Raw genomic sequence first — 25,637 nt, forward strand, 5'->3', positions numbered from 1 at the left:
AACCAATAAAGTGAATGTTATTTCCCCCCCAGCCACTTCAATTTTCCACCATGCATATTCTAGGCTGTGATAATCAGTGAATATGGTATGCCCCCAGATACTCATATAAGGTTTATTATGCCCTGCCGCTCCACGCCCCCCCCCCCCCGGATATTTCACAACCACTCAACCCTGACTAAATTTCACTGATCTGGCAATAAGAAGACACAATCATACATAATAAAAGGGTTCATATATATAGGAAGACTTATGTACCAACCAAATTGGAGGAACCACCCCTACCCCACCAAGAAAAGAGGTGGTTTCAGATAGTCTCTCTTTCTCTCTGATCCAGGTTATACATCCCTGCCTCAGAAGGCTCAAGAGACAATGCTGGGATTATGTCATGCCAGCCTACTGGGAGGAACTGTCCAAGACATTCTAGGCAAAAAAATTCTAGTGGCTCTACCCTAAATCAACAGAACACACCCATGCAGGTTTGGCAGCAGTGTATGGGATGATAAAGCATGCTGGATTAGAGGCAGAAGGCCTGAATTCAAAGCCTAGCTCAGCTACTTGATACCTGTATAACTTGAGGCAAGTCACTTTGCTCTGTGGGTCTTAGTTTCTTCTTCTGTAAAAGGAATAGATTGGACTAGATGATCTCTGAGGTGCTTTCCAGCTCTAAAGCTAGGATTCTGCGATCCTGCATATATGCTATGTAGGAATGAAAGATCCTGTAATAGAAAGACATTCCCCCCCTTCCCCCATGGTCTGTCTAGTGGTCTGCTGGAAAGAGTGCTGGATTTGGAGACAGGTGAGCTTTGGGTTCAAATCTAGGCTGTGATCAACCCAAAAGACTGACAGAAATGGTCTCTACCATAGAAAGAATGAGAAACTAGGTGTAAGTAGTAGTCAAGGAAATCTGTGTCATACCAGGGTAAGAGGAACTCAGTTTGAATGAATTCCTGTGTTTAGAGATGGGGGGAAAAAAGAGCATGGAATAAGTTCTGACTCATACTTTACTAAGTCTCTGGAACTGCTCACTGTTATCAGTACAAACGACATGCCAATAAATCTTATAACTCAAAGAGTAAACCCCTGAGTTTCCAAAACACAGTTCAACTGCCTGACTGCCCTTAAGGTCATGTGCTTCCAAAGATTATTCAAACGACTTACTTTCCATTGCAGAAGTCTGCATTCTTGACTAACCACAGCATGCAGGTATAATGATTCATGGTATTTTTGATAGATATATTAATAATTTTTTGTTTTGTTTTCCTTGGCATTGAGCAGAGCATAAATAAAATGTTTTTATTTTCTAATGCATGGTAAGTCAGATTGTATTTCCTTTCAGACATTCATAGGGTGATATATAAAATGGTAGTCATTAAACTGTTTAATTATTTTCAAAAAAATACTGCTGTACTCATTATTTCCTCAAAATAGAAAAAAAAAACATTTATTCAGTGAGGCAGCATGATCTTATGGAAAATATCAGCACGGAGACTCAGAAAACCTGGAATCCAATCCCATTTTTAAACCTGACTGATTCTAAGTCCTTAAAGAAAATTTCTCAGGCTCTTGTACTCCATAGAGCTCATCACTAGTAAAATTACTCAAATAAAAAAGAATAGTAGTTCATAAAGAAACTATGTAGGAAAAAATGTAGAAATGAAGGATTCTATTAAGACAAAATTTTATTCAGTTCTTAATTTGTATGACTGATTCATTACTTCATAATATGTATATATATGTACATATATGTATGTATATATATATACATATATATATTGTGATAGCTTTCCTAAGTTGCTTATTTTTAATTACATTCCTTCTTTTGTTCTTAACTTTTTAGCACATGTAAACCTAAGTACTGAAACAAAAAGGTTACAAAGAGAAAATCCACTTCCTCATTTTTGGCAATGAAATAACACTGGGGCACTTGCTAGCACGGAATTGTTGTGAGAATAAAACACAACCTACTATTCAAATCACAACATACAGTGTTTTTTTTAGTGGTGACATGAATAAAGAGAGTGACTTGGCCAATAACACTCGATAGAATAAAAAATAATAAAATTATCAGGTATAATTTTAGCCACTCATTTATAGAATGATCCTGAAGTAAAATAAAAGAGACTTTATAATGAAAAAAATTTGATCTTAAAATCTCTGTTCTTAATACTAATGAAAATGGACAAGCTTAATAGCTGATCAGAATAAAGAGTGTCACTGGAAAAAAAAAAGCCTGGCTGGACATTCAATGAGAGGTAACTGAAGGGTGTCCATGTCAACTGGTATCCATATAATGTCAAGAGACAAAGGAAGACCTTCAGCACATCAAGTCAATCACCATGAAAGGTTTAACAGAAGACAAATCACCCAGGATGGACTTAGATGGGTCCATCCAAGTACAGCATACAAATTCTTGTCTTCAAATTCAATTCAAATTCAAAATTCAAATTCAAACTCTCCAAAATCCACAGCAAATTTACAAAGAGAATGAGATGAAAAATTGCACTATCATTTGGTGAATTTCACTATTAACTGACTATATATCCCAAATACTACATAAAATTATCACCATTCTCATATTTTATTATGCTACCATTTGTGTATTATATGGGAAGAAGCAAATTATATCTGTAATTGGTACTAAAGACATTACTTTAACTGTAGGAATATAATTTTTAGTTATGGTTCTGTTTATTACTATCAGCAAAGACACTTTCAATTCTCTTATGAATGAGACTCATTCTTGCCATTCTCTTAAAGATTAGAATTATATATGTATGGCTCCTTACAGTACATTTAGTAGCTTAACAATTTTTGTTTTAGAAAACTCACGACTGTTTTTCTAGTATTTTATCTTTTATTTATTAAATATTTCAATTCTAATTACTGCACTCCATTGTACTATAATCTTATGAATATTGCTGAAATAATGTAAAGCTCAGTTAACTCACATTTATTTCTATCTTAAATGGAGTTGAAGTATATATCTGATGTGCAAAATACTCAAGTTTATCTATGTCAAAAGTGAGAAAGAAACATAAGAAAACATTTTTTCACATGATATATATCACATTTCTACTTCACTAAAGGGAGATGGGATGAGAACATCTGGCCCCAATTCACAAGTGGGGTTATCAGATATTCTTTATATGGCTATAACCCTGAAATAACTTGCTTCCTCACAACTACTCAAACAACTCCTCATCTGGTGACTACAGTTAAAGCATAACTACAGTAGTGCAGGAACTAGGAGAGAGAAGTGCAAAGAATTGGTTCCCCCCAACCCCTGAAAAAGTCTAGTAATTATCTAGTAATTATTAATAAATATAAGAGGGTGGCTCATATTCAATCGACCAGGTAAAACCTGGATTCTGAGAGAGAAATTTAGTTTGCTCAAAATTCCAATGTGGTGGTAAAACAATTAGACCAAACATAGCTTGAAAGAGGAAACTTAATTAGATTTCTCTGATTCTTAACTTTTTAGAAGCTGAGGTCTTTGTACGGGAACAGAATTTTAAAGGAGGAAAAGGTACTACATAACAAGGATATCTTACATACATTGGTGGTAATACTTTAGAGTTTTTAAGTTGCTTTCACAATACACTATTATTTTGATTCTCATAACAACCTTGTCAGCTTAGTAGTACTATTCTCATTTTACAATTGATATAGGTTTTGAGAGGTTGGGTGACTTGTTCAAAGCCTCACAGACAATTAGGAGAATGCAGGTCCTCTGACTCTGGTTTCAGAGCTTGTTCCAAACATCATGCTGCCCCCTACTCAAGGGCCAAATAACATTATAACTTTTGACAATAGCAGGTTTTACTTCTGTGTGCAGGAGGACAATTTGGGTAAGACAACCTAGTGTCCTGAAATTCAAATGTAGAAAATGAAATAATAACCTCACAATGAGACATAATAAAATTTTCCCTAATCCAAAGACAACTTTTTTTGGGGAAAATCACCTTTCTTATCTCAAGGCCCCATGTTTTTTGCTGCGTACTTTAAAATGAGTATAATTCCACACTGATGCAGTAGGTAGTTCAAATCTTCCCTCAGAGACTTATTAGCTGTGTGACCCTGGGCAAGTCATTTAATCTCTCTCGGTTTCACTTTCCTCAGTTATAAAGTGGTAATAATAGCACCTGCACCTACATCATCATCATCATCACCACCACCACCACCACCACCACCACCACCATAGCTAACATACTGCTTTCAATATGTGCCAGACATTGTCCTAAGTGCTTTACAATTATTATCTCATTTGATTCCTCACAACTCTGGGAGGTGGGTGCTATTAGTATCCCTATTTTACAGATGAGTAAACTGAAGCAAACAAAGGATAATGCCTTGACCATGGTCACAAAGCTAGTGTCTGGGGCCAGATTTGAACTCAGATTTTCCTGATTCTAGGCTTGGCACTCTACTGTGCTACCTAGCTGCCCCTCACAGGGCTGTTTTCAGGATCAAATGGGAATTACCTGTAAAATACTTTGGAAACCTTAACACACCGTATAAATCCTAGCTATCGTTAACTACAAAAATCTTATAGAATTCAACACTTAGAAGTGTTCTTCATATATTTTACTGCAGAAGAGAGAAAAAAGGAAGGGAAAAACCAGTTAAACTTAAAAGCCTTCAATGCCCTCTATGGTCTGGTTCTGGCTTTATCTAATACTACACTCAATCCACATACTTATCTGAGCTGCAGCCAGACCAGTATTTGCCCTCATAGTACACGCCTCACACTTGCCTGACTCCATGCCTTTATTCACATCGTTCTCAATACTGGAATTGCCCCATCATACACACTCCTGTTCTTTAAAGCTTAGCTCAAATGCAACCTCCTACATGAAGCCTTATTAGCTTCTGGTACATATAGGGGCACTGTAATAGTAAGTGGTGAAAAAAACTTGGTAAACTGAATAGAATTTCCTGATGTTCCTAGTAATGCTCACCCACCCAACATACCACTTTCTATCCCTCTTAGGCACTCTTAAGGTATTATTTTATATTATACACTTTTGTATGTATCCTATCCCTGTTTAAACTCCAAGCTTAATGGAGGTGGCAGAGAACCGTCTTAGTAAATTCTGAATCCCAGGGCCGCCTCCTCCTCCCTGCTCAGGCTGAAGTACTTAGGATGATGTTCGGCACGTAGGTGGGTGTTTAATAAATGTTTAACTAAATTAAAGAACTTCCCTTTTGAAAACATATATGTGTGTAACAGATCTTTTAAAAGTGTGATATAGAAAATCTGAGAAATGGATTTTACAGAGAATCTGAAAAAGCTATCTGGTAGGAAAGAGAAACTGATAAGCTGCAAAAACAATTTGGATGGGATACAGCTTTTCTGCAATACTAACCCTTTAGGCACAAAAGTTTTTATTAACCCTACAGTGAATATAAAACTTAACCATCCATCCGCTTCAGAAAGCTGAAAGTGAGGGAAAGTTAGGTTTGCTGTGGTTTAACCCCCAGAGTGCCAAAAAGCAGTAGGTGAACTGAAGAAGCTGTTGACTGAACTCCTCTTGCCTAGGAAAATATTAGCACTGAATAAAAGAAATATATATGCTTACTCTTACTGATTTGAAGAGGCACTAAATTAATTTAATGTTTAACTAAAGCAAAAAAGAAACTACTACAAACCCATGAGAGATACTATACCTGCATAGGCTATTAATCTCTAAGAACAAATTAACATTTACATTTAAATTGTTGAATAACATTCAATATGTTTTCATTACTTCATAGAGCTAGATAAAAAAAAAGCACAATTATTGAATCTACTTGCGCTTAAATTTGGCCTGATCCAGCTGAATCTATCAAATGCTACATGGCTTTTAAGAGCTGCTAGAAAGTCATGCTGCAGATTTCATAAAATCATTTGGAAATAATTCTTCAGACAGCTGTTGTTACCAAATGGAAAGCTGCATCATAATTCCTCTAAAGTGGCTAAGAGAATCTGAGACTTTTGATTGGTCTATAGCAGATTGTTAATATTTTTCATAAAGAAAACATAATTTCAAACAAAACACATTGTGCTTAAATCTTCAGAAAATTTTACTTCAAAACTTCTGACATTACCAATTTAGACTACAATATCTAGTAGGCCCCAAGGGCCAAGTGATGATGGACCTCTTCACACTGACAGTAGGTAGGCTGGTCTTCAGATAACTATCTCTGGGCCTTTACTCAAAGTCTTTCCATCTTGTTAAGTCCTAGCAAAGCTTGAACTATACTCTTCTAACCTTTAAAAACCCAAGGTCAGGTCCAAACAACAATAAAGCATTAGAGTAAAACTTAAATGGAGGCTTCAGAAATTAATATAAAATTTTTAGAAAAAAAACTTCCTTTAATTCACTATATCCTTAAGATCTCAACATATTAAACCATCTACCTAAAATAAAGTCAAGAATACAGTGGTGCCGTTAAGTACTGAACTTGCAGTTTCAGAGCTTCAGTTTTTTTTTTTTTTTAAATAACGTGACTTTTGGGATAAATAAATGTAGCAGTTCATGGTGAATTCTAAAGGTCCTAGAATATTAAGGGTACTTTAATCTTAACTACAGCCATTTGTTTTGTCAAAAGTACCTATAATGATATCTTACATCAGAAATCCCTTGTCTCAATGAAGTGCTACTTCCAAATGGTTTTGAAAAAGATATTCAAAAGGAGCAGATTAAAATATCAAGAAGATATGCTCCAGGGGCAGCTAGGTGGCATTGTGAGTAGAGCATCAACCCTGGAGTCAGGAGGACCTGAGTTCAAATCTGGCCTCAGACACTTGAGACAATTAGTAACTGTGTGACCTTGGGCAAGTCAATTAACCCCAATTGCCCTGCCTACTCCACTCCAAAAAAAAAAAAAAAAGAGATATGCTCCTATAAGGAAGGCACAAATAAGAGGGTAGAGAACATGTGGGCAAGGATCAAAGGAGAGAGAAACAGATATGATACTATGGTAAGAATATACCACAGACCATGAAAAAATGAACAGCGAGCTCCAGTGGGTTATGAAGCTGACAAAGAAGCCTAACTTAGGGGCACTGTGGACAGAGCACTGGATGTGGAGTCAGGAAGCCCTGGGTTTGAAGCTGTCTTTGATCCTCCCCAGTCATTCAGCCTCTCTGAGCCTTAGTTTCCTCATCTATAAGGTGAGAGGGCTTTAGGGGATGCTCAGAGAGAACTAGCATGTCTTGACTTTTGTCCTGCCACTGGACTTTAATGACTCTGTAAGAGAGACTGAGGCTGATGACTTTGTACAACTCTGCCTCACTTCAATCCAATTCATGCACGAGTCAAGACATCACCTGTGATGTCACTGGTCCCCTTTAAAAAGGAATGACAAATAACAACAAAGCGAGAACAATAATACCTGTAGTACCTACATCTCAGGGTTGTTGTGTGAATCAAATAAGAATAGAGAAAAAACGTTTTGCAAAATTTAAAATGTTATTTATAGATAGATACATATATACAATCACTTACTATTATTATATAGTAGTGGTCTGGGCTTCAACTATCCTGATATTTTCCAATCTTCCAAGTGTGCTCTCCTCTCTTCTCCACTCCCCCCACCCTTTCCTTTTTCCTCCCTCTCTCTCCTTCCTTCCCCTGCTCCCTCACTATCCCCTTTTCTCTCTCTAAAAAAAGCAAAAGAGATGACTGATTGATTCTTGACTTGCCTTGATGATAGTTTCATTATTTGAAAAGTGGTTGCAATGAAGGAAACTATTACTTTGGTCCTCCAGATTCTGGACAATAAAAAGGAATTGGGGGCTGCAAAAGGATTTCACTGACAAATTTGTTTTTTAAAAAGGTATACACAGATGATGAAAACAAGTGCAGTTAAGTAAAAATGACTATATAATAAAGTTACTGGGTGCTATACAAATGTACGCAATACAAAAGCCCAAGAGGCACCAAGGGCTGTGATAAATGCTATGGACAATTAAGAAGGGTTTTAAAAAATCATGTTGGGAGCAAGGTGAAGATCAAAGAAGGTATGGAGCTGGTATTCAGGGTAGGTGGGATGATGATAATAACTGACATTTAGACAATGACTTGATATGCACTGTTTCATTTGATTTTCACAATAACACTATGAAGAAGGTCATAGTTCTTCCTTTGTTTTTGAAGAGGACCAATGACATCACAGATGACATCTTGATTTACATGTGAATTGGATTTAAATGAGGAAGAGCTACACAAAGTCCTCAGCTTCACTCTCTCTTCAGAGTCAAACTCCAGTGGCAAGACAAAAGTCAATATGACTGGTGATGGCCCAGGATGCAGTGGATGACCTTGGCTTCTTCACTGTCTGACCAAGCTCTAAGGGCTCCACACTGCCTGCTTCAGTTGCCTTCATGGCCATTGGAACCAAGTGTTCTCAATTACTCATTCTGCTGGGCAAAGTCTTCATATGCTTGGAGTAGACAGCCCCCTTAAACTCACTGACAGGTTTGAGGCCTGTTGGTTACCCTCAACCTGGTTTAGCCCGTCTGCTGAGACAGTTTTACCTGGTGTGATTTAACACGTGCAAGCAATGGGAATACAGAAACAAAGAGGAAAAACAATTCCTATATTTAAGAAGCATAAATTCTACTGGGGAAGGGCGAAAGGGAGAGGGAAGAGTACGATTTACACAGAAAAGTGTGATACAAGGTAATCTGAAGAGGGAGAAAGGATTAACAACAATGGGACTCACGTGGGTGGTGTGACCCTTGAAGAAAGTGCAAAGGATTCCTGTGAGCGCACAAGGGGATGGTTCAAACAATATTATCCGGGTGAAACTGAAAAGGCTAGGGAACTGAAAGGAAAGAGAGGGCATAGGAGAGGTATGGGACAATGATGCCTGTGATGTTGGGAAGCCAGGTGACCAGAGATTAGGGCTGAATTGCTTCATTGTGAATTGAAGCAAAATAAATGAGGCGATAATAAGATGTACAAATTCTCACAAGCGTCAACTGAAATATGTGTTAGGCTCCTGCGGTGCACAAAGCACTGTGCTAGAGGCAGGGGGAAATAAAATTTAGATGAGTCAAGGTACTGCCCTCATGGAGCTTACAATTCTAGGAAAAGGATATGATATGTATTTTTTAAATGACCATTGTTGTGTGTGTAGTAAATAGTAGTGGAAGAGACCCCATTTAGGACACGTATGATTGAAAAAGAAGGTGGTCTAGTCATGGGGCGAGGGGTGAGGGATTGGCATCTTCAGTACTATACTGGGATCCAAAGGAAGGTCTCTAGTACCATCATCTTCTATAGAAGATTTACGAAAAGACACAAACAGGAATTGTACTGAATGAGTTCAATTACAATTGGTACTGGTGGTGGAATTATCTTACTAGCTGCACGGCTCTGAGAGAATTACCTCACCTTTGCTTGCCTCAATTTCCTTATTTCTAACATGGGGAGAACAACACCTACCTCCCAGAGTCGTCGTGAGCATAAAATGAGATGATACCTGTAAAGCATTCAGCACAGTGCCTGGCACTAGGTAGGCGCTACATAAATGTTCGCTATTACTATTATAGCAATGAAATCACAAGTTCATCCAAGTATAGGAAAGCTATGCATTATTCATTTTGGGGGGAGGTGGGGGAAGAGAGAGAGCTTGAGTCAGGGAGGAAAGTCCAGATCTGTGATTTCATTGGTGGAAGGAAGGAAATTTCAGTGAGGAAACTCTCCCTGCCAATTCAGATCAACTCTTTTACAATTTATACTCTTAAGAGAATTGCTAGGGGACATTGAGAGCATAAAAAATGACTTGTCCTGACCAAGTCATTCAGATAGTATGTATTAGATACAGGACTTTAATCTAGGTATTCTAGACTCCAAAGCAGGCTCTCTATTTACTTTACCACACTATCTCTCTAAATACATACTATGAGCATTCCTAAGTAAATATTTCTCTTATCTTGGGGTCATATTATCTTCCTTGAAATTTAAGTAACTAGGTGTATAGAGAAAATATATGTCTAGACCAGAGGTTCTTAACACGGGACTTGCGAATTTGTTTTTTACAACAATATTCTGGGAATCCCCTCCACAAGCCATGGCCTAGTCTCTGCTTGAACACTTCCCCTGATGGAGAAAAAAAAAGAGTACCTTTTGAATTGAAGTCATTTTTTTCTCTTAAGTAATCAAATCAACATCACTATTCCTGGGAAGGCAGTAGCAATCATTTGCTCTGTGACTTCAGTCACTAGGCACTGCTGTAGGCTCCTTCCTGGCCTCATATGTCTTCCCAGAACCAGGAGTTCTTAACCAAAAGCCTGTGGATTTAACATTCTGATAATTGCATCTCAGTAAAACAGAATTCCTTTGTAATCCTCTGCATTTTATTTTATATGTGTTGTCTTCCACTATTAGAATATAAGCTCCACAAGGGTGAGGGCGGTTTTTGTATCCCCAGTGCTTAGCACAGTGCCTGTGATATAGTAAGTGCTTAAAGACTGGATGAATTTCATTTAATTTCCTTCATTCTTAAGTGTCTACTATCTCAGTTCACAAAGGAGTCCATTTCACTTTCAGATACCTCTTAATGTCAGGATGGTCTTTCATACACTGACAAGTGTATCAATCTGTACAAGATATTTTAGAGATAGATCAAAAGAAACCATTTTCAAAAGACAAAAGACCTATCAGCTCAATATAAAACAAAATTATTTCCAGGAAGATTTTGAATATTCCTTAATTTTTTTCTGGGTTGTACACATGATAAAAATTTAAGGATAAACTTTAGACATATCACTCATTATTAATACTTCGATAGAAATTCCAATGCACTTACTGTGCATAAACTTACGTTTTAAAACATGGATCACCAGACATGAGCTGCATACTGATTAAGACCTAAGGATGACAGAAACAAATAATGTTTAAAAAAAAACCATCTAACATACAGGGAGCTTCATTAAATTATATTCACTACAATAAGCCAATTTACATAACTGCTTTATATTGAGAATACATCCTGGTATCGATAAATATGAAATTTAATGTTAAAAACCTAATAGACTCAGAGATGGAAGAAGAGAGGACCAAAACAAAGATGAGTACTCCACCAGTAAGTTTTCTTTCAGCGATCTGGGTTAATGCTTTCGTTTGTCTGGGCATGCCTTAGAGTTGACTAAGAAAAACTAAGCATAGGAACGAAGTGATGACTTAAAAGAGGAAGAGGAATAGAAAAAAAAATCTTTTAAAAAACTTAACTCAGAAAAGACAATATTGGAAGAAAAAAGAAACTTAACTCTTATAACTCCAAATGTGAATGCATTAAACAATCTAATGAAACAAAAAGAGTTACGGAAGAAAACAAAACTTCCTAATTTATTGCTTATAAGAAAAATATCTAAAAAGCAAAGTCATACAAAGAATAAAAATGAGAAGCTGGAATAAAATTTGCTATGCATCAGGCAAATCCAAAAAAGTTGCGGTTGTAATCATGCTATCAGACAAAGCAAAACTAGAAAGTCTACCTGGAGGGAAGGGTCATGGCTCCAGGGCCTCTATCTAAGGAGTCTCAGCACAAATTTCTCCCTTTTTCTTACCAGCTACACTACTTTTGGACTTCTCCATCTCTTTTCCCCAATAAGGGTACCTCCCTTTTCTCTCTCCTCCATTCTGTGTTTGCTGCTTTCTTTTGTGTGCTGTCTTCCCCATTAGATTGTAAGGTCTTTGAGGGCAGGGACTGTCTTTGTTTTTATTGGTATCCCCAGAGATCAGCACAGTGCCTGGTGCATAGTAGGTCCTTAAAAATGTTTACTGAACAAAAGATAAACAAAAACCATAAACAACACACCAACATTAATAGTAAACTTAGATAAGAAACATAAAGCAAAAATTAAATGAATTACAAAAAGACATACATAGGTAGCAACATAATAATAGGGAGGAGATTTTAATCTTCCTCTTTCAAGAGGATAAACAAAGATAAACAAAAGGTAGAGAATTAAACAAATTACTGGAGAAATTAGACCTAAAAGCCTTATGATGGAATCATAAAATGGCACATTTACAAAAATTGACCACTAAAGCACAAAGAAATTGCAAATGAATATAAAAAGGCAGAAATACTTTAGAGACCATAATGCAATAAAAACAGTAATCAATTTAGGGAGCACAAATAAAAAACACAAAACTAAATGGATTCTTGATAATGATATTCTTTGGCCATGCTCAGCCTTCTCCAAAGGTGTCCCCCAAGTCCATGCTCTTGCCCCATAGCATGAAGTGAAATACTGAGTGCTTCTACTCCTTGCAAGTCTTACAGGCAATTTTCTGATGCTGCCCCCAAACCGTGTTGCTCCCATACAGATGCAGCAGTTGTCTACCATACTTATAATCATGGCAGTCCAAGCTTTCCAGAAGTAACTTTTCTGTAGCTAGAACACGATATATGTAGAATACGACATTATTGTATATCGGTCAGTCAGTCACTGTTTTACTCACGTCTTCTGAAATAAAACCAACTCCATTTGCCCAATTTCACCCTTTAGCTACTGTCTTCTTCCTTGCCTTCTTTTCACTGTTGGACTTCTTGACAACACCTGCTACCTCTGTTTAACTGAATTACAGAATTATAAGATGTGAGAGCTAGAAGGAATTTAGAGTTCCAACCCCTTTATTTTACAGATGAGGAGAGTACGGCTCCTCTCTGGCCATCGGCCGGCTTACTATTGTAGGCACTTAGCAGAATATGAATTGGAACCTCGTTTTCTTGACCACCATTTCAGTGTGCTTTCCACTATACCATGAGTACTGCAGTTGGCTCAGGAGGCTGAGCAGTTTCACAGAGAGGAGCATTTACCTGATTTGAGTAGTTCAGCAGATACAAAGAGGCCTCAACCTCTTAGTCCAGCCTGTCTTTTAGTCATTGGGCCACTTCAACTATAAGCCTAGTTGGGATTCACAGATGGAGGGCTCAATAAATTTTCTCCATCAAACACAGTGTGGGTGGTACTGTGAATACTGTGGGCAATTTGCTCCCCATTTCTTCTTCAATGGTCTTTAATCTGGGTTTCAATTCATTAGCAAAAATGTATTTCTCAAGGTCTCCAATGGTCTCCTTATTGTCAAGTGCAATTGTTTCTCTTAAATCTTCATTCTTCCCAATGTTTGTTGTATTTGACGAACTGTTGACCACTAACTCCATTCTTCCTTGAAATTCTATCCTCTTAGCTTCTATATTATTGCCTCTTTTTGTTTTCTTTTTCTTTTTGAGAGGTTATCCTCTCTTTACTATTCCCTGATGTGAACTTTGCATTCCAGTCAAGCCCTGCTTAACTTTCCCAGCTGTCAAGTTTTACCCATCCTGCTCCTTCCATCTGGAATTTCCTTATCCCTTCTTTTATACGTATCCAAATATTACCCATCACTCTAAAGTTCAACTAAAGTAGCACCTGTTCCAGGAATCTTTCCCTGGCCATTCAGGTCAGTTATTTTTCTGATCTCTAGATTCAACCACTATTATTGGAGCTAAAACTATTAAAATCTATCTATGACAGATACTGATAGAGAAATACCATCAAGGCTGGTGGGGGGAGGGAAGAACAGGGCAGGTTGGGCCAAGACTTTACCTGGGGTTCTCCAGCCAACTATTTGCTTGTTACTTTAACTATTTTGCTAAGGAAGAATTAAATTCAGTTATTTTTATGTTGCTAAAGGCCTATAAGTGCTGTCAGTCCTCTAAATTTTGGTGTCCTAGGGCAAAACCTGAGTGGCCCTGCCCACTGATCACACCACTTCATCATATACTGCCAGGAATTATTACTCAACTATGTCATGTGTAGTAGTTCATTTCATCTCCCTAACTAGATTATGAGCTTCTGTAGGGAAGAGAGGGATCTTATCCTACATGCCTTTTGTATTCCCCTCAGTGATTAGTAAGGAAATAGTGACTGGTGACATTTCTAGATCCTCAATTACCACCTTCCCTACTACAACCACCCATCATCATCACAGCTGAAATTTATATAAAGCTTTAAGGTTTGTAAAGTGTGTTACATCCATTATCTCCTTTGATTGATTACAGATGAGGAAATGGAAACTCAGAGAGGTTAAGTAATTTGCTCATTGTCATACAGAAATGTCAGAGGCAAGGTCTGAAACACTATCACTTATTTAAAGTAATCACAGAACAATAACAGCCTCTACAGATAACTATAACTTAATTTTGAACCCATTTAACAGCAGTGGTTAATGTTTAGAACCATTAACAGCAACTGGAGGATACTAAAATGGTTTAGAATGCTATAGCTTCTAAGAACCAATATTCACTGAAAGCCTCCAGAGGCCATTTGGGTCATCTATTTCAACATGTGGATATTTTCACAAATATGTTATTTTTACCTTTTTTTTTAAGAGAGGAATTTAAACTACAGTTTTATAAACAGAAACAAAAATGTTGACAGTTATAGATATTCAATAGATTCTATTTTTTTCAAGAAAAAGTTATTTTATTTGATATTATAAAGTCTATATTCAAGATCTGCCTCCTCCAAGCAGGTTTTGCCTTTCCTTGTGTACTTTGTATAGGCTTTTTGTTCTTTAGTTTACCTTAAGCTTTAATTTTTTTTTAAAGTACAGGTATTTTGTTAGTCAATAAGCATTTATTAAGTACTTATTCTCTCCTAAGCATTGTGCTAAGTGCTCAGAATACAATGAAAGGCAAAAAGACTGTCCCTACTTAATATTTCTTTAATCTTTTTTCTTGTACTTTAAATCTGAGGTACAGAAATGCTGGTCTTTCTTCTTTTTCCAGTAATCTTACAATACTTTATATATGCAATATCAGAGGCAGGGAAAATTCTTCCCATTTAAGAAATAAGGAAAAACTTGACTGAGAAGCTAATCTAGTGTCAATATAAAAATCAAGACAGAAATGAGCCATAATCTAGACTCCTAATTTTTTGTTCTGTACTTTTCTATAACCACAGGTTAAAAAAAACAACAATTTTAGGTGTACAAAAATGTACATTATAAATGATCATCCCTCCACCTTTTACTCTGTCACCATTGCTCCTATGGTATCCATTATCTTTTATGTAAGGGATGATGTACTTAGAAGGATTATATACATTTTCGCATCTTCAGAATTAGACAGCTGCAATAACCTGAAATCTGAATGAGGGCAACTCTCTGAGTTACAGTATTTCTATTTGTCTTCCTCCTTTATTCTACAGCTTCTTTTCTTCATTTAGCCTTTAGGACCAATCCTCCTTTCAAGTTTAAATCAATTTTCTCAGTAGGCTGCGTATGGGAAGGGAAGGCCAAAAACCTATTATAATGAGATGTCAGTAGGGCCTTAGATAGTCTGAATATTCTTGTAGACAAGATGGAGAAATGTAGACTAGATGATTTTGCTCGATTTGTAGTTAGCTGAACGACCAAACCCAAAGACTGTTGGTTAGTAGATAGAGATCAACCCAAGGAAAGTTTCTAATAACACTAAAGGACTATTTGACATGTTTACCAGTGACTTGGGTGAAGATATTGAAAGCAAATGTATAAAATTTTTCGATGACAAAACTAGAAGGAACAAATAATATACTGGATAGCAGAATCAGGATTTTAGAAAATTTTTGCGGGGTAGAATAGGCTGAAACTAGCAAGGCTACATTTATCTCTACAAAATTTCAAGTTCTACACTTAGGCAAAACGAGGGAGCAACAATTCACAATAAAAAGACCTAGGTACTTTAGGTAACTACAAATTTTAATCAGTTAACTTTGTGACATGGCTTTCAAAAAAAACTAATACAAACTTAAGAGAAGACTATACTTACTAGAAATGTGTATAGACAGAGGGAGGTGATAGGGAACTTTACCCTGACAAATACCGTGTTCAGTTCTGAGTCCCATATTTTAACAAGGAAACGGACAAAATGAAATGTATCTAACAGAGAAAATTGTTAATCCTGCCATATAAGAAATGGTTGAAGAAACAGAACTTAGAAAAGAGAAGACTTAGGAGAGATGACGGTTGTTTTTTGGTATTTGAATCTCTGTCAGGTAATAGTAAAACTTTTCACGTGTTCCCAGTTCTACCTTTTAGAGCTAAAGATAAGTTACAATGGGTCATACTTTGGCTCAGAATTAAAAAGAATGATTACAACCATTAAAAAATTAAATGAAAGGCAACAAGTAGATAAAGCACCGGACTCAAGGTCAGGAAATGGTGGCTTCAAGCGTTGCCTTTGATATACTAGCTGTGATCACGGACAAAGTTAATTAACTTTTCTGTGACCTAGGCAATTCCTTAAGATGGTTATAGACAAATTGCCAACCCACATAAAAGGAGTTTCCATACTGGAAGTTCCTCACACTGTCAAAATCCTAAGTGTGTACCACCCTCTTTCCCCCAAAATGAATGCGTTTTGTGGGACAGTGAGTTCCTGTCATTGGAAATGTTTAAGCAAAGCTAAGTTGATCATCTCAGAGATGTTGTGGAGGGGATTCATGCATTGGGCAGGAGGCTGGATTTCTATGATTCTTTGTCTCACAACATTTCTCCTTCAAACATACTCCTGACATTTCTTCCTTTTTGGTTTGAATCAAAATTGAAGCTACTTTAACCAAAATGGATAGTTCAGGGATGGGGAACCTGTGGCCTCAAGGCCACATGTGGCCCTCTAGATCCTCAAGTGCAGCCCTTTGACTGAATCCAAACATCACAGAACAAATCCTCTTAATAAAATAAATAAAATAAAACTTGGACTCAATTAAAAAAAAAACACCTAGAGGGCCACATGTGGCCTTGAGGCAGTGGGATAGTTCCTATAGAGATAAGCTCTCCTATTCTCGTGTTTTACTGAATCACTAATCTTATCATTTGTTCAGCTCCCAGACACAGGTATCCCTTTTCACAAAATACGGTCATTTATTTACAAGAAGAATATTTTCTTTCGCCCTGTTTGTTCCTTCACTTAAATGTGCAAGTACAGAGGCTTCCTACATTATGAGAGACAGTTAGTCTCTTTATAGAAATGTTCTCTCAATACTTTCTAGCAAAAGAACATTTGGCCTTTTTAGATTTCTAAGAAAAGGCAGGAACTGTCACATGGTCAATCTCTATGCCCCTTTTTAATGTGGAGGCATTAGGCAAACAAACATCCCTGAGATTTCAGGGGTACAATGTTTACCCAATGAATGCTTATGTGGCAAGGACCAATTGGAGATGGTTTCACTGAGGTCCTCCATGCCTCCTCAATTATTTTGTTCAAATAGGTCTTCAGTTCCTTGGCAAAATTTTAATGGACTGTATGACTACCAGGCTCCCAGAAGGCCAAAAAGGTTATTTCCACATGTCACTACAATAGCTACCTTACTACCTTTCCAGCCCCTTCTCAGTTTATAGTAGTTGAAAGCATCCTGTTCCTTCTCCCAAGTCCCTGATGGATTGGTCTCACAACTAGCCTCTGCTCCAGCTTTGCTCTCTCTCATTTTGTTGCCCAGGTTGTACTGCTTCCTCTCTGTTGTCATCATTATTTGCCCTAGATAGTATTTCTCTCTGCTGCTGTGGTTCATCCCTGCATGTGGACCCCACAAGGAGGAGTTGACATAGATCACCTCTATTATGCATTTATATGTCTGCCACAGATTCTAAGGAATTACTTTTCAGGGGCTTGTAGGCTCTTTGGAATACCCAACAATGAATTTTCCACCATTCCTGGAAGTGACCTTTTAAGGGGTAACTATTCCTTTCCATATGGTTAGGGCACCAAACGAGGCACATGAGGGTTCACTAAAGTGAACACTTAGCTGCGTCTGTCTACTTCACTGACTTAGGCCAGGCTGTTCCAACTGCTGAATGCTTCCATGGTTTTGACTAGATTCTCTTCTTTGTTTCATTTTGTTTTGTAGGCCCTTCTTTGGCTCTGTCTCACTCCTAGAGCCTTCAAGGAGATAGTGTGGCATTGTGGAAGTCAAACTGTATCTTGAGTCGTGAGGCCCACTGACTAGATTCTTTTCACCTCAATGTTGGCTATTACTTGAAAGCATGCATTTACATTTATTAAAAAGGAGAAAACTGATCCATTTCTATTTAATATCTGTATATACATATACACAAATGAAATTTTCTTACTTTAAGAATGGAATTATCCTGTCTTGTGTTTTTGGTATCATAACCTTCTAGTAAACAGCGACGAGTGGTATTTCCTGATCCAGCAAACTCTGCTAGGTTTAGATCTGCAAAGCCCAACTATGAAGAAAGATGGAAAACATTAGTAGAATATTTAGAAGCACTAGTCAATTCATTTTCTATAATATTTTGCTAATGAACAAATGTCTGTGTCACATGTTTCCCTTTTATAGAAGACGTTTTATAACTTTTAAAGTCCTTCTACAAAATACTCTCATTTGATCCTCACATCTACTCTATGAGGTAATCAAAGCATAATTTTAAGATGAAGTTACTGAGGCATATAGCAAAGCAGGTCACAGAATGAGAGGTGTGATGGCAGAGTATATGAAGAGCTGGCCACAGAGCCAGGAGTGCCTGTGTCCTCACCCTTAACCCATCCTGGCTGTGCCACATGGGGAAAGCCACAACATTTCAGTACTCTAAGTAACTTTCTAAGACTCTAAGGTACAGAGAAGGTAGAGGGAATTTCTTCAACTGGGAGTTCCTTGTGCCAATGAATTCACAGGCCCGGTTGCTATTCCTATTTCTTACAACTAGTAAGGACCAAACCTCAGGTCTCCTGTCCCTCTCCAGCTGTTTGTTCTTGCCATTATATTATCCTACCTTCTAGTCCAGAAAGTTCATTATTTCCAGACAGACACAAATTGCTACTTTTTCCCATCTTTCCTGATGTCAGTTCATCTCTACCTCACAGTTCACCACTACTGCTTCTTGGTGCCAATGGCTTGAGATGGCACAGCTTTCATGCTCCACTCAGGAATCAAGTGATCCAAATGCTTTATCTGGTACAACTTCTGTATTGCCACCTCCTCTCAGTTTACAGTAGTTGAAAGCATCCTGTTACTTCTAACAAATCCCTAATGGACTGGCCTGGCCTCATACCCAGCCTCTGTTGTCAACTAGAAACTCACTCCAGCTTTGCTCACTTTCATTTTGTTGCCCAGGCTGTGCTCCTCCCTCTGTTGTCATCATTATCTGCCCCAGAAAGCATTTCTCTCTGCTGTTGTGGCATGTTCCTGCATCCTCCCTCTAGCTTCTATTGCAACTTGGCCCCATCTTTTTACTGCCTTAGAGATAAATGGAAAATCAAGTCCATTTTCCATGTCAAAGGACATAAAAGTTAAATTCTTAAAGTAAAAATATCATATCTTCAAAAAAATTAAATATCTGTTGCCATAACTAGAATGTTCAAGAAAAACTAAGAATACAACTTAACATCTATTGTTAATATAAATTACCACCAGAATTAATATATAAAAGAAACCTGAGCCATTTAAAAAAGAGTAATAAGATTCTATTTACAAAGCAATGTACTGTTTTAGTGGCCTCTTGGTGGTGCAAAACTGGTTCAACAAAAGACAAAATAAGGTTCTAGTTTATATGGAGGGTCATAGCCCAATATGTACTCAACCACTAACCATTTATCTAAATCCTACTATGTTCTAGACACCATGCTAGGCACTAGGGATATGATGATAAAGTCTATCACAAGGAGTTGACAACATATATAAACATGCAAAATACATACAAGGTAATTTTGCAAGGCATTAGCAGCTTCATGTAGCTTTATCTTGAAAGAATGCAGATTGAGGAAAGAAGGGAGTGCACACTAAGCCAGAGGGACAGGAAATGCAAAGGCATAGAGAAAAAGGAGATAAAATCTCATGTATAAGGAACAATTAATAGGCCAGTTTGGACAGACTATAAATTGTGGGAAAGGGAGTAATACATAATAAGATTGGAAAAGTAGATTTGAGGCAGGTTGTGAAGGGCTCTAAATGCCAAATGGCGGAGTTTGTAGTTGATCCTCAAGGAAAAATGGGGAGCATCTGGAGTTTATTAAGTAGGAGAGGGACAAATTTACATTTTAAGAAAATCACTTTCACAGCTGTCTGGAAAATGGACAAGAATACAGAGAGACCTGTAAGGAGACTACTGAAAAGCTCCAGATAAAGGGTGATAAGTGTCTGAACAAGGGTGAAGGCTGAATGAAAAAAAGGGACAGATGTGATAGATATCATGTAAGTAGAAATGACAAGATGGACAGGGTGAGGGGCACTGAAGAGTCAAGGAGAAAATATTTTGTGAACCTGGAAAGATGGTGGTGCTCTCAAAAGTAAAAGGGAAATTCAGAAGAGGAAAAGATAATCAAATCGTTTCAGATAGTACTACTATTTCATGTGAGAGCTTAGATGGTTATGGGATATCCAGTTCAAAATGTCCAGTAGCCAACTGGTGTTGTGGGAGTAAAATTCAGGAAGGGAGACTAGGGCTAGATATATAGATTTAATAGTCATCTGCCTAGAGATAATGATTAAACCAATGGGAGCTGATAAGGTCACAAAACAGGGTAGAGAGGGAACAGAAGAGGCCAAGGACAGAATTCTGAGTTATGCCCATAGTTGGGGGGAAGGGGAGGACAGCGTATGGAAGGAATGATACAAAGATGTTCTAGCAAATGAGGCTGAAAAAGAATGCTCAGATAGGTGGGAAGACAAAGAAGAGAACCAGTGTCAGAAAAACCTAGAAAAGAGAAAGCATGTGCTCAAAAGCATTCAGGGTTACAGAGAGGTCAAGAAGGATGAGGACTGAGAAAAGTCCACTAAGTTTGTAACTGAGAAACCATTGTGACCTTTGGAGAAAGCTATTTCAGTGGAGTGGAGAGGTTGGAAACCAGGTTGAGAAATGAGCGAGAACAGGGGAAATGTAAGCAATGAGGACAGATAAGCTCTTTCTCAGTGTCTGTCTGGGAAAGGGAGGAGAGAGAAAGAAAAATAAGTTGAGGGGGTGATAAAGTCCCCTTTGGCTTCACACATTAAATTATAGGTACTAACTATCTATCTTTGTGTCACATGACATTGTAATTTCACACAATGAACAGCATCAAATGCTAAATCCACTGAGCTTTTGGGGTCCAGGGCGGGGCTCCAAAAATGTTTGAGATCTGAGGGATTTATATGCATGATAATCACGTGGTCATTCTCACAGTCCAAGGATTCATTGGTGACTGCAGGAATGCATGTATCCATTAGAGGTATGCTAACCCAGGACACCAGAACTAGCCAGTTTCCAAGAGCAGGAGTTTCAAGATAATAGGACTTTACAAAGGGAAGAGTATGAACATTTCACCTCAAAGCTCGAGCACAGAATATACATAAACAGATCCACATTACCCTCATGAAAGTTACTAGGTTTTAACCATTTTTTTTCTATATTTATGGGACTCTAATTTCTTTGTGCCTTCCTTTGTTTATACTGTTGGCACAACTAATTGTCTTATAGTTGAGTCTTCAATCAGGAAGTGGCACATGTAGTTGAGATAAACTGCATCCTGAATTGCTCAAATTTCAGGCCTACAAACAGCAATAAGGAATAAACAATTTTTAAAAAAACATTACTTTAGAGAACATATCTATTTACCTTTGCATAAGCCTTTCCTCCTTTTAATTCCTGCCAAAGACACAAAATACAACCACAAAGAAATTATTTACCAAAGCCTTAAAATATTATATATCAAAGAAATCACTATCATGCACATTCATATTTCATAATAAAATGCCAAAATACCATAGGAGGCTTTAATTGCAAACAAAATGTCTGAGAGTAGAAATGTCACATGTAGTAGGATCTTTTTTGGAGGGGAAAGAAGGCGGCAATTACATTAACAACACGTATGTATCCATTTGAGGTATGGCAACCTGAGTTAGCCAGAATTTTCCCAGGATTCAATTTGTACGAGAAAGATGAAAATGACATGGAAAAAATGATAGTAAGGATTCAATCAAAGAAGGCTTAACGGGAATATTCTGGACTCTTGCAATAACATGAAAGAAAGAAAAAACTATGCTTATTAAATTCTACCTAAAACAAACAAAGAAATACTAATACTTTTTAAAAAGTTTTCAGTGACAAAGGTTGCAACAAAAAAAGGTTTTCTGATTAGTCATTAACTAAAACACTCCTACTCCTTGGCTATTTCTATTATATATAGATTTTACAGCCTACTTGGAAACATAATCGTTTGAAGATAGGCAATTCTTGATGGGCCCTCTTGAAATTATTTAAGCCCATTAAAAAAAATCAACTGTAGTCATTTGCAAGAGGATTTACAGTAATGTAAATGCCAAACATCAAAACAGCAGAGCAAAGTTACAAGTTATGATCTTTAACAAATGTTTGTTGAACTAAATTTGAGGCAAACAAACTAAACAAAATAATGAACACCACAGAAGGTAGTGAGTACAAACTCAAACACTGGTAACAACCTGGATCATTCATGATTTAGAGTATTTAGAAGTATTCATATCTCTGTACATAGATACAGTAAATCTTGATGCACAGGAAAACACATTGCATCCTCTTTACTGCTCCTGCCCTACAACTAACGATACATTGCACTGTTATTTTAACACAAAGAATAAGGTATGTAAACACAGTGCAGTATGGTAGAGAGGATGCCTCTCGCAAATGACTCTTTCCTTTTAAAAATGAACAACAAACCCTATCAACACAGCGACTAAAATGCAAAACTCACCTTCTGCCTATACTTTAATGATAGTTTCCTATTTATGTGTTTTTGTTTTGTGTGTGTGTTTTGGTAATTCTATGTCCAGGACCTCTTTAAAAGTTTCATTAATATTCTATTTTTAAAAATGCTTAAACAGTAGTTAAATAAATGATGACTCATCCATTTCTATTTCAAGAAGGAGAGATTATCTTAATTCTGATTTTGGTAACAGGCTTATACAAGCTCAAATTTACTAGCTGAAATTGTACTTTTGGTCTAATACCAAAATATTGTTCTCCAAAATAATATGACACTTAAAATTTACAAAATGCTTTCACATACATTATCTCATTTGTGCCTCTCAACAAAACCATGAATTAGTTATGGTAGGAAGTATTACCCTAATTTTACAGATGAGGTAATTGAATCTTAGGATGGTTAAATGACTTGCCAAGGTTACATAGCTAATAAGTAGAAGCAGCAAGATCTGAATACAAATCTTCTGATTCTCCAGTTGTCCTTGTTTTAATAAGTAAATTCAGCTATGTGGGTGAAAGAAAATTAAAGCTGCCTACTTCATTCCAAAGAGAGAGTCAGTAAGAAAGCTAAAATGCATCTCTTTTGATCCAGCATAAAACAACAGAGTATTCAAGCTTATTTAAGATCTCTTTAGATGAATTTGCTTTTTTTTTTGTCTTCTAAAGGTACTATTATAGTATCATATACTTATACGTGTATTTATATATTCTTTACGCACATTTCCAGGTTTATCTTTTGTTTAACCCCCAATACGATTATGCAGTATCACTAATAGTAAGATATACAATGTTAATGAGACAGGCTTCTTGCCTTGTATTTACATTTCTGACTTTAAAATTTTCTTCAAATTTACTGCATTTCTGTAGCAAATTATAATCACAATCATGGGAAGCCCAATAACATGACATATCATAGGTATATCAAAAGAGAAAAGGCATAGCATAATTATACAAAGAAAATTACTATGGAAATAACGATGGTTTGTAAAAGGGATAAATTGTGTGCTATTTTTACCTTCCTCACAGAGACCCTGTAGATGCAAGGATCCAGAACACCCGTAGTAGCACTTGCGCTCATTTTGCACATAAATGAGAATTTCTTTCTCCAGTGAACACAGTTTGCTTGTACCACCTCCCTGGAGGAGAAGACAATGGAACCAGTTAATTACTGTAACAGATTTGTGTTTAAAAAAAAATTATACTCTTGTACTTTAGACTGATAAGTGATACTGAATTGGCAACTAGGATTTTTAGAAAGTAACAAAAAGACAAAAATACAAATTGATGTTCTTGTTCTAAAAATCTGTTTAGAAGATTTGTTTCCTTTGAAATATTTTTACCACCCAAAGTAAACTAAAAAGAAGAGAATACAACTAATACCCCAATATGTCTGCATAGTTACCTCATATAAAGCTATAACATGATTTATTGAAATAAATTTAGCTATATTCTGTTCCCTTCTCACCCCCCGCCCCAATCCCATCCCCCTAGAAACTCTGGGATCATTTTATGAAGTATAGTTACATGAAACCACCTTAGACGTGAGTGGTTCTACTGAGGTATCTAGGGAGCTTTTAGAATTCTGCTTGAAATATGGCAGGAGGCACAATTTGTTAATATATTCATCCCACAGTCAGGTTTGCTTCTGAAAGTTCAGTAGGGCTCAATAGCACATGGCAGTTTAAGAATCCTTCCCATGATAGAGCTGGTCACTAAGGGCGTACAAAGTCTCATATAAGTGGAGCCTAGGCCTTTCAGACTTTGTGGATGCCTGAGATCATGTGAGTCATCATACCCTGCTCTGCTGACCAGATGTGTTTCCATAAGGAATGAGGGAGGACAGATCTACCACAGCTGAAGCGAAGTACTACTTTACCATTCCTGAGATCTTCTCTGTACCATAGCTAAGCAAAAAAACAAAATAAAACAAAATCCTTTTGTAAACTGGACCTGCAAGAATCTGATTTTGCTCTAACACTGAACCAAACCAGGGTGCCAACATTAGGCCTCCCCTAATACAGGGCTGCTCAATGAGGTGGTATTTGAACCCAAGTTTCCCTAACACTGTGTTCTATGCCATGTTGCCTCTCATCTATAACTAACAGTCTTAGAGGTGTGACTGGGTGCTGAGAGGTTAGGGCAGGGGTGGGGAACCTGTGGCTTTAAGGCCACATGTGGCCATCTAGGTCCTTAAGTGCTGCCTTTTACTGAATTCAAATTTTACAGAACAAATCCTTTTACTTTCATTAATACATTTTTGTTCGTCTTATATACTTAATGAATGTATTTAAAATACCAAAGAATAAAGTAAGTCTCAATGAAATAATCCTCCCAGATTGACCGGCACAATTAGAACATTAGTAAGCCATGAGGGCTAAATTGACGGCTACCATACTCATTGTTTAGTCCTAACTTCCCTTGCCCGACTGGTGCCACTACTGCACAAGGCTGCTTGGTGAGAGGCTATGGGAGTTGAGTATGCCAGTTTGTTATCAGCTTTTGATAATTGTGCATTGTGTTTCTGTTTGAAGTAAAATTTGTGAATAATTGCACAGCTCAACAGTATTTTAAAAATTCTGTCTGCCTAGGAGCCATGTCATGTCAAAGAAGAAAAAGAGAATGCTGAAGGAAGAAAACAGATTTTTAATGAGTGGCAATTGCAATATTATCTTGTTTCTGCTAAAGATAAGATGATTTGCTTGCTTTCTGATACTGTAATATCAACATTAAAAAATTCAATGCTCATCAGCATTATGACACTCAAAAGGACCACAAATATTTTAAATTAGAGGAAGAGGGATGAAAGGTTGTATTGCAGAAATTAAAAAATGAAAAGCAAAAGCAAAGACAATTCTTTCAAGCAGCAGTAAGACCTGGAAATAATGCCACTGAAGCAACTTATAAAGTAGCTTATATACTTGGGAAAAAAGGGAAGCC

General features: G+C 37.1%; 1 protein-coding gene across 2 annotated transcripts in view; it reads right to left on the minus strand.

Moving 5' to 3' along the window:
* Positions 1–25,637, minus strand: part of FAM102B (family with sequence similarity 102 member B) — a 78,924-nt gene that overhangs the window by 22,233 nt on the left and 31,054 nt on the right. For both annotated transcript variants that reach the window (XM_036769364.1, XM_036769365.1), the window contains exons 2-5: positions 23,716–23,836; positions 21,576–21,605; positions 18,096–18,212; positions 10,816–10,862 (exon numbers count right to left, since the gene is read on the minus strand). In XM_036769364.1, coding sequence (XP_036625259.1) covers positions 10,816–10,862; positions 18,096–18,212; positions 21,576–21,605; positions 23,716–23,836 — 315 coding nt within the window. The remainder of the gene's footprint in view (positions 1–10,815; positions 10,863–18,095; positions 18,213–21,575; positions 21,606–23,715; positions 23,837–25,637) is intronic.

This window comes from Trichosurus vulpecula, chromosome 7 (assembly GCF_011100635.1).
Source record: "Trichosurus vulpecula isolate mTriVul1 chromosome 7, mTriVul1.pri, whole genome shotgun sequence".
Taxonomy (NCBI): domain Eukaryota; kingdom Metazoa; phylum Chordata; class Mammalia; order Diprotodontia; family Phalangeridae; genus Trichosurus; species Trichosurus vulpecula.